General features: G+C 39.2%; 1 protein-coding gene across 1 annotated transcript in view; it reads left to right on the top strand.

Annotated features, from left to right (window-relative positions):
- The window catches only part of Herc2 (HECT and RLD domain containing E3 ubiquitin protein ligase 2), a 168,642-nt gene that overhangs the window by 46,079 nt on the left and 107,248 nt on the right, over positions 1 to 15,315 (top strand). The window contains exons 15-20 of the mRNA XM_059273697.1: positions 2,122 to 2,373; positions 4,832 to 5,025; positions 6,067 to 6,267; positions 9,872 to 10,100; positions 10,658 to 10,782; positions 12,140 to 12,318. Coding sequence (XP_059129680.1) covers positions 2,122 to 2,373; positions 4,832 to 5,025; positions 6,067 to 6,267; positions 9,872 to 10,100; positions 10,658 to 10,782; positions 12,140 to 12,318 — 1,180 coding nt within the window. The remainder of the gene's footprint in view (positions 1 to 2,121; positions 2,374 to 4,831; positions 5,026 to 6,066; positions 6,268 to 9,871; positions 10,101 to 10,657; positions 10,783 to 12,139; positions 12,319 to 15,315) is intronic.

Below are 15,315 nucleotides of genomic sequence, written 5' to 3'. Positions count from 1 at the left end.
ATATACATACATATAAATATGCATATATGTATTATATTTTTCTTTCTTGAGAGTTCATATAGTTGCTCAGGTTTGATGGTCAGAAATGCATCCATTTTGTACAATGCATTTGTCTGACTGCATTACAGTATTTTCACTCCTGCACCTTGTCAGTCCTTGTATCAATGGGGAATTTCTTACTCTGCTTTCTCCCACAGAGGTTCAATGACATGTTGAGAATCGACTTCTGAGAATGTCTCTGGTGCAAGATAAAAATCTTTTCGTCATTTCCATGCTCACCTAGAGCCTGCTGTTGGTAGAACAGACATTTTCAGAATTATTGTGCTTCTGCTGCTTTTTGAGTCCTAGAGAGAGTAGTCATCTGAAAGGTCCCTTCATTATTTTTCAATGTCCACTGTTGAATGAGTCATATTTTACACAACTATTAACTAAGATGGCATGGTTTTGTTTTGTTCTGTGACAGTCTTGCTGTTTTGTCCAGTGGGCCTTGAACTCTTGGTCCTACCTTCTTCAGGTCTCTGAGTAGCTGGGACGACAGTGTAGGAGTTACAGTTCCTGGCTAGGCTGTGCAAGTTGTGCTCAGGTGTTGTCCTTGGTATTCCTTGTGAAATTTTGTGATGATAGTGTTTGTGGCTAGGAATAAGGTTATAAATAAACATTGCTCACCTCATACTTGTGCTTTTCTGTACAAATCATACAGGGAACCATCCCTGCTGCATGATTGTGTTCAAGAAGACTAGTGCAGTAGAAGCATCATGCCCTGGGCAGTCTGGTCTTGGGTGATAGGCTTGCTGAAAATGTTGGTTCAGGTGTAAACAACAGAATTTTGTCTAGGACATAGAAAACTAGGTATATATTCTGAGATAAGTGTGTATACTGAGTTTTTTTCACTGACCATCTAATAGTGTATTAGTTACAGTTTTCAGTTTAGGTGAGGGATTGACAATTAGCATTGTATTGGAATGCATCCAAAATAGCTGGCTTATGTGTTGTTTCTAGGTATTTTCCAGTGACAGTAGCATAGTTGGGTCATTATGACAGCCTGTATCACCCACAAAGGCTAAATAAAAATACCATCCTATCTTTAAGAAAAAGATAGTTGATCTTTGGTTTGGACAGTTGAAAGTAGATTGAGAATTGAGTTCTTTACAAGAAACTGAAATTTTCTTTGTAATTTTTTTCTTCTGGACTTTCTCTTAGAACTTTCATCAATACCTGACTGAATAGCTTTTTTTCCCCCTCTGGTTTACCTTTACTAGGGTTTTGCAAATTATTCAGCTCAGTTTTTAATTTTTTCGAGACAGGGTTTCTCTGTGTAGTCTTGGCTGTCCTGGAACTTACTCTGTAGACCAGGAGGCCTCAAACTCATAGAGAGCTGCCTGCCTCTGCCTCCTGAGTGCTAGGATTAAAAGTGTGTGCCACCACTGCCCAGCTTATTCAGCTCAGTTTTAAAGATTACTTTTGTGATTTTTACTGTACCCTTTTATGTTGTATTTAATCAAGTTACTTTACATTGACATTTGCTATTGGAAACCACTGTAGTGTGGTGGGGACAGTAGTGTGTAGACAGACTGCAGATTGGTCAGCAAGATGCAGCAGTGCCACATACCTCAGTGTTTGTGGTTTTTGGAGCAGTGTAATTTTGTTCTGTGTTTAGTGTTTAGTTGAAACAGCAGCATTGGTCCCAAAGAAGTTAGTTTTGCATTTAATTGAAATAAAAAGAAAAACCAGCTTTTACTTTTAAAATTTTTATTTTATGAGTATCAGTATTTTGCATGTAAGTGTGAACATGAATTGTCTGTGTGTCTGGTGCCTGAAGAGGGCAGAAGAAGGTACCTGGAACTGGAATTAAGGATGGCTATGTGTGCTGGGTGGGAACATGAGTCCTCTGCAAGAACATCAAGTATTGTAAACTACTGTGCCATTTCTCTAGCCTAGTTTCCAGTTTTTCAATTGTTAATATAGCAACCTGAAATATAAGTTCAATTACGTTTAGTCAGTAACCTGTGTAGTATTGGCAAGATTGATTTATGTGTTTTATGGATTATATTATTTTCCATCATTTGAAACTTCCACTGAGATGTGCAGTGATTTTTACTTGAATACATTTGTATCTTCTAGGCCAAGTGTGGTCTTGGGGAGATGGCGACTATGGGAAGTTGGGCAGAGGTGGAAGTGATGGCTGCAAAACCCCAAAGCTGATTGAAAAGCTTCAAGACTTAGATGTCATCAAAGTTCGCTGTGGAAGTCAGTTTTCTATTGCTTTGACAAAAGATGGCCAAGTTTATTCCTGGGGAAAAGGTGACAATCAGAGGCTTGGGCATGGAACAGAAGAACATGTCCGTTATCCCAAACTCTTGGAAGGTTTGCAAGGTAATTGCAGGTGTAAAACTAAAGTCCTTATGCATATATTCTTTAGAAGTCTTCAGTTTTCTTTTCTAAATGGATATAAACTCACAAGATACTCTTACATCTTGATAGATATAAATAATGGAAAGTGGCTTATCTGTTCTAATAAATGGCCTAAAATTATTCTCATCAAATTTAACTTTTAATTCATTTAGTTTGAGACTCATTGTGCTGCATGGTCGCAGTGGGAAGTAGGCTTGATTCCTCCTGGGTTGGTCTGATTTGAACTTGTCCTTGGTGAGTAAGCTGTAAATGCTTGGTTACAAAACTGTCTTCTATGCAGTGGAGACTGAGGGTGAAAGGGAAGTCATTGTGTAGGTGTGAGTACAGGGTCTTCTGTAGTGTAGTGCTCACTGTAGCATAGAAGTGGGCCATCTTGAGAGAGCCCCTACATAGTCTCAGGCACTCTTGCCAGGAATGACCTGTTTGGAGATGGAGCCATTAAAACCATGGCATTTAGATCATAGGAAGGACTTTTTATAAAGAGAGAACCTCTCTTTTTGTATAATGTTTGGCCTGTGGAATTTAGGCCCTCTTCATCCTATCTTAAAGGGAAGCTGGTAAAATACAGATAAGTTGAGAAGAAAGCAAAGAAGGATGAGGTCAGTGAGTCAGGCAAGGTCAGTACATGTATGTACTGTGGGCCCTGTTGTCTTTTATTTAGTTTGGAGGCGGGGAGTTGGGGAGGGGGGCAGCCTTTTTCTTAAAGGGCCAGTTTATATATTTGCTAAAGGAGTGGCCTGCTGTGTTCCCATAACAGTTTATTCAGAAATACAGGATTTGGCTTGCCTTTTGTTTCAGGGCTAATTCATTTTTCCTTTCTCTGTTTCCATTTCTTTATTGAGAGGGTTTGGAAATAAGGCTTTTAAGTGAGACTTAAAATTTAACTTGTTAGTTCTTTGCTGACCAGTTTTATTTTATAGCATGTTAAACCTTGGTCACTGGGATTCTTCTGTGCTCATCATTATTTCCCAAGCTTCTGAGATACGTTGTAGAATAACACATTCACCTGTTATGCCACTCTACTGGAATTCAGTTTGCCTCTTATTTCCATTTTCCTCCATTAATACAGAAAATGTAGTTTGCCAGTTATTTACTAGAAGTCATTTAATATTTTACTATAGTAATATTTAAATTATGGTTGCTGTTAACTTACAGTAGTTTGAACTTAATAGGTAACAGATTTTTTTTTGAAAGTTTTTAAAATTTATTTTATGTGTATGGGTGTTTTGCCTGTATGTATGTATATTTATCATGTGCATGTAGTGCTCTCTGAGGTCCGAAGAGGGTGTTGAAACTTCTAGAAGTGGAGTTTCAGGTGGTTGTGAGCCACCATGAGGGTGCTGGGAACTGAACCTGGGTCTGTTGGAAAAGCAGCCACTGTTCTTAACTGTTGAGCTATCTTTCCAGCCCAGGTAACAATTTATTTTTTCAGTTGATTTTATTGACATTATATGGAAACATGCTTTATGTTGATTATGTCACCTATAAGAAAAGGTATAATGCTTTTCTAATAGTACATAAATAGAAAAATATTTAATCATGTGACTTTGCAAAAAGAATAGGTTTCTTTTTAAGAAAAGTTCCTTAGTGAAGAGTATGCTTTGCATGACTACATCTGGGGGGATTGAGGAAAAAAATCTGATAACTAAAAATACTATTGTCCCACCAACATAATTACAATGTCAAAATTTGTGGGACTGACGAGTTGGCTCAGCCAGTAAAGGCACTTGTTGCACAAGTGTAGTCATCTCTGGAACCCACAAAGGCGGAATAAGAGAAGCAACTCTATAGACTTGCCCTCTGACCTCCACTGTGGGCTGTGGTATTCCTTCTCCTGCTCAGTAATCAATCCATCAAGCAGTCAGTAAATTAATTAATTATGAGAATGTTTTGGTGGCCAAGCATGTTTAAAAACATTTCCTCAAGAAACCTATCTCTTAAAGGAGCCGAAGGAATGCTACTTTAATTATTGTCTGTCATCCACTGGAAATTCTTGAACAGTGCAGATGAATCAGGCTTAATCTTGTGATCTTCCTAGTTAATTACAGAGGCGTGTCTTTGTATGGTGTGTGTATGTGTGTGTGTGTCTTATCCTACATGAATATAACTAGGGATATGAACTTAGAAAAATCATACTGTCTCTTTTTGAATAAAATTCTAAATAAGGAGCAGAAAAAAGATTCTTCATACTATAGCATAAGCTTATTTGTGAGCTGTGTTCTTAAATTATAGTTGATGAAACATGACATGTATTTTAATAGCATAGTCAAATCAAGTAAATTGAGCTTCATATTAAATGAATGTGTTACCTGTAAGAAGTTAATATTGAATGCTTTCTGTCCTGTATCTGTGAGCAGATGTCCTTCTTAGAGCTAAAGCCATAGGCCTGATGGTGTAACTGTGCCCATCTTCTCTCTAGGGAAGAAGGTGATTGATGTGGCTGCAGGCTCTACCCACTGCCTCGCTCTGACAGAGGACAGTGAGGTACACAGCTGGGGGAGCAATGATCAGTGCCAGCACTTTGACACTTTGCGTGTGACCAAGCCAGAACCTACTGCATTACCAGGACTGGATACCAAACACATAGTTGGAATTGCCTGTGGGCCTGCCCAGGTGCGCACTACATAGTTAGGTTTCGTGTTTTGTACAGTTTTGTTTTCCAAATGTTCACTCTAGTATGTAGAAATAGCAGTTTTTGTGTGTCGTCTTTCTGTCTTGCAGTTGTTCCAAACCACATAATACTTGATTGTCGTTCCTTTAGTGCTTTCTTCAGTTAGGTTGTTTGTAGAAACAGCATATTCCCCCCCTCCCCCTTCTTCCCTCCCTCTAGCTCTTCACTGTTGGCTGTGGATTGTTCCTTTTTTTGGAAAGTACTCTAAATGGGTGCTGAAATTCATTAAAAATTTTTTTTCTTCTCAGATTATAGAAGTTGATGTAGTTTTCTTTTAGGAAAATACTAATTTTCAAAAACTGACTAATTCCTGTATTAATGGTATAACTATTGTTCATGTTTTATCATTTTTATGTTTCTAGGTTTTCCTTATTAATATTTTATTGTTATTTATGGATGTATGTGTGTTTATTTGCATGTAGCTTTCTTCTTACTTGATTTCTGTCAGGGTAAAGCTGGTCACATAAAAAGGATTGAGGCATGTTCGCTGTGTTTCCTAAAAGAGATTGTGTACAGTGCTATTTCTTCTTTAAATGTTTGTCTGTGAATTCATTTGAGCCTAGAAATAAAACTAGAAATGCAATTTCACAAGAAATTCAATTTCTTTAACAGATAGCATCTGTGGTTTCTACTTTATGTGTAGGTTTTCCTGGTACTGGTACTCAGGAATTGTTCCATTGCTTAGAGCTGTTGTTGTACCATTGTAAGTGGGTTGACTACTCACTTCTATCCATAAATGTAGATTAGTAATTTTGAGAGTGAAAACAACTTGGAGAAAGCTTTTCACATTTTCAGATGTGGAAATGAGGTGGGATGGTGAAACAGGTGAGAAGTTGGAAATAGTATGTGTGCTAGGGGACGTAGAGGGATGAGTAAGTCATAACTCCAGGCATTTCATCATACCTAGTGGTGAGCCTCTCCAGTAGAACAGACCATTTACGAACTTACAGATTTCATGTTCGGTTCTTTTTTTTCTTTCACAGAGCTTTGCATGGTCATCTTGTTCTGAGTGGTCCATTGGCCTTCGTGTCCCTTTTGTGGTGGACATCTGCTCAATGACTTTTGAGCAGCTGGATCTCCTGCTGCGTCAAGTAAGTGAGGGAATGGATGGCACCGCTGACTGGCCCCCACCACAAGAGAAGGAGTGCATGGCTGTGGCAACACTGAATCTTCTACGACTTCAGGTGTCAACTCTTTGCTGCATTCCTACCCCTTTATAAGTGCCTCGGGAATTCCTAAGCATATTCATGGGTATTCAAAGTGTGAGTTTTAGCTTGTTAGGGCAACTGGTAATGAGACGTTTAAAGTATGTTAAAATATGGTTATGATGGAGAAATGTGTATAAGGCTTAAAATACTTGATCTTGTTTTGTTTTTCCTGGAAGTCGGCCATTGCATACAGGTAAGAGTATGTACAGGTTCAGTTATTGCTGCTGTACTTACCTTCCTTACATTCACCTGGGGGAGAGTATATGTGGAGGAATGCCTTTGTGAGACAGTAGGTGAAAGAGAGGTAAACCCCAGCTGAGAGACCAGAGCTATATCAGTACCCTACAGTGAAGAATGGCTACAAAAACCACCCAGACTCTCTCCTATCTCCCTTTCTTCCTCCTGTAGCATGACCCTAAACTGGCCTTTCTATTATATAGATCCAAGGTGTACTGTTACTTTGTTTGCCTTTGAAAGAGGACATTTTCTTTCTTTTTTTTTTCTTTTTTTGGTTTTTCAAGACAGGATTTCTCTGTGTAGCTTTGTGCCTTTCCTGGATCTCACTCTGTAGACCAGGCTGGCCTTGAACTCACAGAGATCTGCCTGCCTCTTGCCTCCCGAGGGTTTTTTTTTTTTTTTTTTTGGTATTTTTGGTTATTTTGAGACAGGGTTTCTTCATGTAACAGTCCTAGCTGTATTAGAACCAGCTCTGTAGACCAGGCTGGCCTCAAACTTACAGTTTTAGAATACAGTCTAATTTTGGACAATTTTTTTGAATCATGTGCATATATGTGTGTCTGTGTGTGGGTATATGCATGTGAGTGCTAACTTTAGGAAATGGTCTGATTTTATGGATTGCAAAACAGTACCAAAAAATTAGGGTTGGTGAAATACTGCAATTATTTTTTAATTTTCCTCTAATAGAACTTTTAAAGAGGCCATACTCAAAATGTACTTTTTTGTTCCCCCAATAGCCAGTTGAGTTTCTCATCATTGCTTATATAACCTTGTCTTCTAGGTTCAGCTCATTTCCTCAGATTCCTTCTTCATAAAGGTTCCCCCACCCCCCACCCCCCTCAGGGCATAAGAGATCCCCTTAGGGATCTCTCTTTGTTCATTGGTGACTGATCTAAAGCCGGAAGTCTGGGCCGGCCTTTTGAAACCAGATGTAAAGTCTGAAAAAAAGTTTGCTTACTTTACTTTTTCAAGATAATTTATTAAGGTTCAATTTTTAAGTTAAAACCTTCCCTCTCCCCCCAATCTAGTACTGAACCTAGGGCATTACACATGCTAAGCAACTACTTTGCCACTGAGCAGCACCCTGGCCCAGGTCATCTCCTTTTTAGTTGGCACTTTGAAAATGTTCTGCTGAAAATAGGTCTTCAGTTGTTGGTGAGAAGTCTTTCACTGCTACACTTGCTGCTTTGTAGTTAATATGGCTTTCTCTTGAGTAGCTTCTCAGATGTTCTGTCCAGGTGGATGTTTTCTAGGTGTAACTGGAGGTTATGGATGTTACTTAGCCCGAGGTTTCATGTCTTCATTACATTTGAAGTTGCTGTCTGCTTTTAATCTACTTCTCCCTAGAGAATGCTTAACAAATTGTTGGGCTTCCTTCTGTTGTCTTGCCCACCATGACTTCTTTGGTAGTTTTAAATGTGTCTCTTTTGTTGTTCATCTCTTTTTTTTTGTTCTAAATGGTTTACTCAGTTCTTTCCTTTCATTAAAAAATTGTTTCTTTAGCTCAGTAGATCCTGTTATTGAATTACCTATTTATTTAACAATTATTTATTTGGAGAATTTTACAAGATGCTGATTCAAGTACATTTCCCCAGCCCCAGTTCAACTGGAGCTGCTGTGTATACAAACAAAAAGTATGACTGTTACTTAGGGCAGGACTGAGAGGGCAGGACTGAGAGTGCAGAAGGGACAAGAGGGAGCTTGCCTGGCCCTGCACACTTCCATCTTAAGGGGTTTTGTTCTTGTAACCGTTTTTCCCTTTCTAGAATTTTGAAGCCTTTGTTTTAGTCACAATATTTTTGTCTTCTGGCTTCTGTTCTTTATTTTTTTAAGAGCTATTTTTATTACCTGTGTTTATGTTTATTTGTGTGTATGTCTGCGTGAGTATATTTGTGTGGGTGCTCATGTATGCCAGAAGAGGGCATCAGATTCATTGGTGTTGGAATTACAGTCGTCGTCAGCCTGTGACATGGGTCCTAGGAATGAAACTAACCTTTATAACTAACTTCTCTCAACTGCTGAGTAATGGTTCCTGCCCCAACCTTTGTTAAAAACTTTAATTTACATTTATTTATCTGTACTTGTATGTGTAGGTCAGAGGTTACTTGGGGAAGTCAGTTCTTCTTCTACCATGTAGGTCCTAGGGGTTGAATTCAGGTCTTTAGGCTTGCTGGGAAGTGCCTTTATTTGCTATGTGGTCTCACTGGTCCTCTGAGCCTTGATTTCTTAGAACATTTTATGTATACCTCTTTCTTTCTTTCCCCTTTTTTAAAATCACTACCATGCCTGGGACATGATTTTCTTTGACAAAGAGTTTCCTCGTGTTAGTTTGTTGCAAATATAAAATGCCTTGTTCCTTTTGGTAGTGAGGTCACCTTCAGTGAGTGTTTGACAATGGCTTCTCTCTGGTTCAAGCTATTAAGGTGACCCTAGGAGACAGTTTTGTATTTGCTTCTGTTGTGTTCTAGGGTTTCACAGGCTGTAGTGGGTTCAGGTGCTCATTTTGGCAGACTTCTAGGGAAAGCTCAGGTTGAGCAGGTGGTTGTGAAGAGCTTAGGGATCTCTCTTTGTTCATTGGTGACTGATCTAAAGCCGGAAGTCTGGGCCGGCCTTTTGAAACCAGAACCTTTGGCACCTCCTGTGTCGGTGTTCCTGTTTGGCACTGAGGACTTCTTCCCTTGTGTACTGTAGTTTGGCTGTCTAGTTTTAAACAGCAGTTAGCTGCAGACATTTCTCTGTTGGGTGCACATCGTTGGGGGGTTGGATTGATGGTTGCTACTTCTACATTATTTAGTCCTTTGTGCTGATCTTACACTTCCAGTTACATATTCAGAGCTGGGTAAGAAATGGTTTTTGGTTGTGAACCTAGACTTTAATAGCTGAGCCATCTTACAATAAGGTTTCCCAGGTAATGTGGTTACATTTTTTTAATGTATTTTAAAAAATTATATATGGCTCAACCAATTTGAAACAGTCCCAATTTTAAAGTTTTTCAGGGCTAACATTGCTATAAGTGGAAAATTCAGTGTATTCCAACTACTTCATGTACAAAAAAATATTTAAAATAATGTATAAAATTATGTCCAGGCTGCATGTATAAGGTATATACGAAATGAATTTTGTGCAGTGCATGAGTCCTTTAGGGTTACCTCATATATGTGAAAATATTCCAAAATCTGAAACATCTAAGCATTTTGGATAAGGGATATTTAACCTTCACTGAGAGTTAATTTTGTTTATATAAATAACATTTCAAATTAAGTTTTATTCAGTCTTTTATTAGAATCTGGAAAACTACATTTGCTTTTGGGTGTTCTAAATAATTTTCTTTTCCTTTTTATAGTTGCATGCTGCCATTAGTCACCAGGTTGACCCGGAATTCCTTGGTTTAGGTCTGGGCAGTGTGCTCCTGAACAGCCTGAAGCAGACTGTGGTTACCCTGGCCAGCAGTGCAGGGGTGCTGAGCACTGTGCAGTCAGCTGCCCAGGCTGTGCTGCAGAGTGGTTGGTCTGTGCTGCTGCCTACAGCTGAGGAGAGGGCCAGGGCACTCTCAGCACTTTTACCCTGCACAGGTGAGCTTTTGTGAGGTGCAGAATGGGGCATAAATAGGAATGTAGGGAGTGAATGAAAAAAAGAAATAAAAAGGAAAAGAAAGGACATGACTGCTCCTAGGTATGGTGGAGGAGAAGGTTTATTGTAGATATGTGGGAGAGCATCACCAGAGTTCATGACCCTGAGCCATGTGAGGAGATGGGGGAGGGGAAAGGAGAGGGAGAGAGAGGAACCAGGTGCATCAGCCAAGAGGGCAAAAAAAAAGTGTTTTTGTAGGTTATCTACAAAAGGGGTAGGTAACCAAAATGGTTGGATTATATAAGGAAGAGCAGCCCAGCCTCCTAGGCTGGAGAGTTCAGGGTAGGAGGCGGGATATGTAAGCCAAGAGGACCTTGTAAAAGGAGAGGCTGAAGGATGCTAGGAGAACTTGGCGGCCACAATCTCTGATATATTAAATAGGCACCTCAGCCACTTGTCCCAGGGTTTGAGATTTAACGGGGAGGAGGAGATGGCACTTTTACTCAAATTAGCAAAAACAAACATTAAACTAAACAAAAACAAAACCTTCTTTGTTCAGTTTCAGGCAATGAAGTGAACATAAGTCCAGGCCGTCGATTCATGATTGATCTTTTAGTTGGCAGCTTGATGGCTGATGGAGGATTAGAGTCAGCTTTAAACGCAGCCATTACTGCAGAAATCCAGGTATGGCCCTAGGAATACATAGGAGCTGATAAGTGATTTCACTGAGTGTAGAGTTGAGATTGAGAACTGTGTACTCGTAATATGTAGAAATCGTGACCATAATCATTGAAGAACCCAAAATTCAAAACTTTTAGTTACATACAAATCTTTAAAATTTAAAACTCTTTGGTTTTACTGATTTAAAAGTGTTTGAAGTATTATTTGTGATAAAATGATCTCATCTTAAGTGTCTGCTTCAGTGAATTTGGTAGATAGTCCCATCACATAGATTACTTCTTTAACCAGGAAGATCCTTCTTATGTCCCTTTGCATTCTTGATACTCTGCCTCTAGATTTGAATGTCATGTAAAGTCGAATTAGATAGTGGGTACTGGTACCTTTTCTTGTACCTCAGTTGATGGTTTTGGTATTCATCCACATCATTGTTTGTGTTACTACTTTGTTTTTATTATTGGGAATTATTTCATGGTTTTTATTATTGAAACGTAGTCAGTTGAATGGTTGTAACACTATTTGTTTATTTAATTCCCTGTTGAAGGATGTTTGGTTGTTTTTGGCTTTAAGTCTGTTCTGATCATTAGGATCATTAAGTTCATTAAGGATCAGATGAGAACGTGATGAGTGCTAATCCCTTGAGAATGTGTTTTTCTGGTAACTGAACGCTTTGGGGTGGCATTTGCTGAGTTCTAGGATGCATATATGCTTACATTTTCCCTAGAGGGGCTCTATTCCCTACATTTGAACCAGCTGTGTGAGAGCTGCAGCTTTTTCCTGACCTTAAAAATGCAGACTGTATGAATCAGCTTACACTCAGTATTTGTTAGAACTGGTAGCAAATGTTTCAGTGACTTGGGACTGGAGAGATGACTTGGCAGTACATACTGGCTGCTGCTCTCCAGAGGACCTCAGTTTGATTCCCAGCACTCACATGATGGCTCACAGTCATTTAACTCAAGTTCTAGTGCATCTGATGCTATCTTCTGGCCTCTGCTGTCACTAGGCACATGTTGCCCAGACACACATGCAGGAAAAACCCTCATACACATAAAACAAACAAACAAACAAACAAACAAACAAACCCAACAACAACAAACAAACTTCAAAACAAAACAGAAAGAAAGAAATATTTCAGTCACTTAATAGTGACTGAAGAGCCAGGCTGATCAACAAGTGATCTCATAGGATCATCAGGTGACTCCATAGGAGAATAATGTATTTAAAACCATAGCAAGTAAGAGGTGGGGTTTCTGACCGGATATGCAGGCAGGTGTCACTTGTATGCATTAGCATCTGAAGCTAGGACTGCGGTGGTGCTAATGAGGTCACTGTTCACTACTATGTGTTTTATGAATTATAGGATATAGAAGCCAAAAAAGAAGCACAGAAGGAAAAAGAAATTGATGAACAAGAAGCCAATGCCTCAACGTTCCATAGAAGTAGGACTCCTCTGGATAAAGACCTAATTAATACTGGGATCTATGAATCGTCTGGCAAACAGTGTTTACCTCTAGTTCAACTCATACAGCAGCTTCTTAGGTAAATAGCATTAGCTGTGTTATTTTTGTAAGCAGTTTCTGTTTTGAACACTCATTTAATGAAATCTAATACTGAAGCGTCAAGAATGTGTTTAGCTATTGAAGACTTACCCTGAAGATTGCCTCAGATAGACTTTAGAATGAAGAGAAGGTTCTTAAGCATGGGTGTGAAGAGAGAATATGAAGAAACGAAGAGCTTTGTAAGACTTACAGAACAGCTGGAGTGTCAGGAGACAGAACAATATTCTTATGCCCATTAATAAGCAGGGAAATGCAAATTATAACAATTATGACAAGGTTACTTCTTAAAACCTCATTGTACTATTACAGAATTCTATATCATAGTTTTATATGTATGTAAAATAATATATATGTTACTTTTAAGACAACTTTTAACTTAAATCAAGAACTTAAAGAATAGTGAATGGTTCTTTGGAAAGTCATTTTCAGAAGTAGTAAGAATAAAGTGAATTCAAACTGTCATCAGAAGTTAACTTGAGAGGAACCAAAGTCAGACATAGTTGGATAACAAAGATAATTCAAAAAGCAAAAAGTCAGTGTGACTTGGGAAAAGAATTTATTAGAAAATGAAATGGTCACATTCTGCTCTCTGTGAATTTAGGCCCTTTGTTTATTATGTTTTCAATTTTGGGAGAAGAGACAAGGAGATAGATTCGTATAACCAGCTTGGTCTTGAATTTCCTGTGTAGTTAAGTGTGGCCCTGAACTTTCAAATCTCACTGCGTCTTCCTTCCTAACATGCCTTGATTGTTTTTTTTGTTTTTGTTTTTGTTTTTTGTTTTTTGAGGCAGGGTTTCTCTGTATAACAGCTCTGGCTTTCCTGGGACTTGCTTTGTAGACCAGGCTGGACTTGAACTCACAGAGATCTGCCAGCCTCTGCCCTCTGAGTGCTGGGATTATAGGTGTGTGCCACCACCACCTGGCTTCCTAGATTGTATTTTATAGCCACAAAGAAAGTAGAGCTCTAGTGGACTGGCCCAGGCAGTTGCCCACACCACAGGGGACTGGTAGTGGCAGCAGCTCTATCTACCTGTTTGCAGTAGTTGTAGGGTAGGGTGCCTGATCTCTTCAGTAGATGAGTGGTGTAATTTTGGTGATTAAGTTTTAAAACTAGTTGTTATTATCAATTTTAGTTAACAATGCTTTTAGAAACTTTAGCAATTAAAAACCAATAGAAAGGGCTGTAGGGCTGGGGGTGGGCTCAGTGGTAGAGTGCTCGCCTAGCATACATGCTGGTTTCAGTCTCCAACACTCAAAGAGTAAATAAAAACACACAAACACACACCAGTAGTTTTTGTCTATACTGGGTTCATATGGAAATGGTTAAATTTTCAAAGTATTTGAATGTGTTGGCTTTGTGTCACTGTGAGAAAGGATTTATTTTGGCTCATGATTACGTAGGTTTTACTCCATGGTAAGTTGGTTCTCTTGCCTTTGGGACTGTGATGCATCTTGGTAGGAGTGTGTGACAGAGCAAAGCTGCTCATCTCATGGCGGCTTGGAAGAAAATAGAAACATAGGAAGGGAGGACTCCCAGTATCCCTTTTGAGGTGACCAAAATTCCCAGTGACCAAAGTTCTTCCTACTGAGTCCTACTACTTCAAGATTCTACCACCTCCGACTAGTGCCCAGTGGAGGACCATGCTTTTATTATCTGGGCTTTTGGGGCCTGCCTCCCAAAACTGTAGCATGGGGTAAATATGTTAAATTTTGTGTGTTTATTTTTTCTTTTATTCACATGACTAAATTACATATAAGTGCTGTTTCTCTTGCTCTGTGCCATCCTCACAAGGTTTCTGCCTCTTCAATGAGTGTGTTTTTTATCCCTATGGCACATATGTGCCATGGAGTTATACTTGTTTTGCCTCACAGACTCTTTGGAAATCAGTTCGAGAATCCACAGCCTTTCATTAGTAGAACACCTATAACCTAGGCTGTTAAGATAAACATATATAATGTGCCTTTTTTTGCATGAATAGACAGTTTTATTCTTCAAATAATGATCAGAAGATATTACGTTGACTTGGTTATTTCAGTTTTTTTTTTTCTTGGTTTTTTGAGACAGGGTTTCTCTGTGTAGCTTTGCGCCTTTCCTGGAACTCACTTGGTAGCCCAGGCTGGCCTCGAACTCACAGAGATCTGCCCGGCTCTGCCTCCCGAGTGCTGGGATTAAAGGCTTGCGCCACCACCGCCCGGTTTTTACAAAATAGTCTAAAGATGTAAGAGAACTTAGAAACATTTCCTGTCATTTACTCCTTAGAAATGTAGGTTGATGAAATTGATCCTTGCCAAAAGTAATCAGGAACAGGTTTCAGAGTGATTATGTTAGCAAGGTGCTACAGAATATTATGTACGTGTGAAAAGAAAAGAGTTCTTATGTTTTTGTAAGTAGTGAACCCTATTACACATTCTGATTATAGATCTGAACTTTATAATAAGGAAATAAGTTAAAGTTTTTTAAACTTTATTTTAATTTTATGTGCATTGGTGTTTTACACCTGAGAATGCCAGGTCCTCTGGAACTGGAGTTACGGACAGTTGTGAGCTGCCATGTGGGTGCTGGGAATTGAACCCAAGTCTTCTGGAAGAGCAGTCAATGCTCTTAACCACTGAGCCATCTCTCCATCCCCCAGTTAAAATTTTTATACCATTTGCTCCTTAAGATGTATCATTTTATAAAAGATTTATTTTTATTTTAAATTATGTACGTGTGTGTGTGCTGATGTGTAGGTATGTGAACGTGAATGCAGGGCAGGTGGACATGGAATCCACAGGCCTCAGATCACCCATGGGTGCTGGCAACCATCTTGCCAGCGCCACCCCACCAAGATGTACCTTAAGTGCCAGATTCTAGGACAATTTCTTCTGTTGTAATGTTGTCAGGGATAGTTACCAGGTAGTGCGTTTGACAGGGGAGGAAGTGGGGCCCTACTATGTGCTCATTGTAATGTGTGATCAGGGTGAGGGCCTACACCTG

This window comes from Peromyscus eremicus, chromosome 1 (assembly GCF_949786415.1).
Source record: "Peromyscus eremicus chromosome 1, PerEre_H2_v1, whole genome shotgun sequence".
Taxonomy (NCBI): Eukaryota; Metazoa; Chordata; class Mammalia; order Rodentia; family Cricetidae; genus Peromyscus; species Peromyscus eremicus.
The sequence above is the reverse complement of the archived record's forward strand: the minus strand, read 5'-3'. Positions and strand labels throughout refer to the sequence as shown.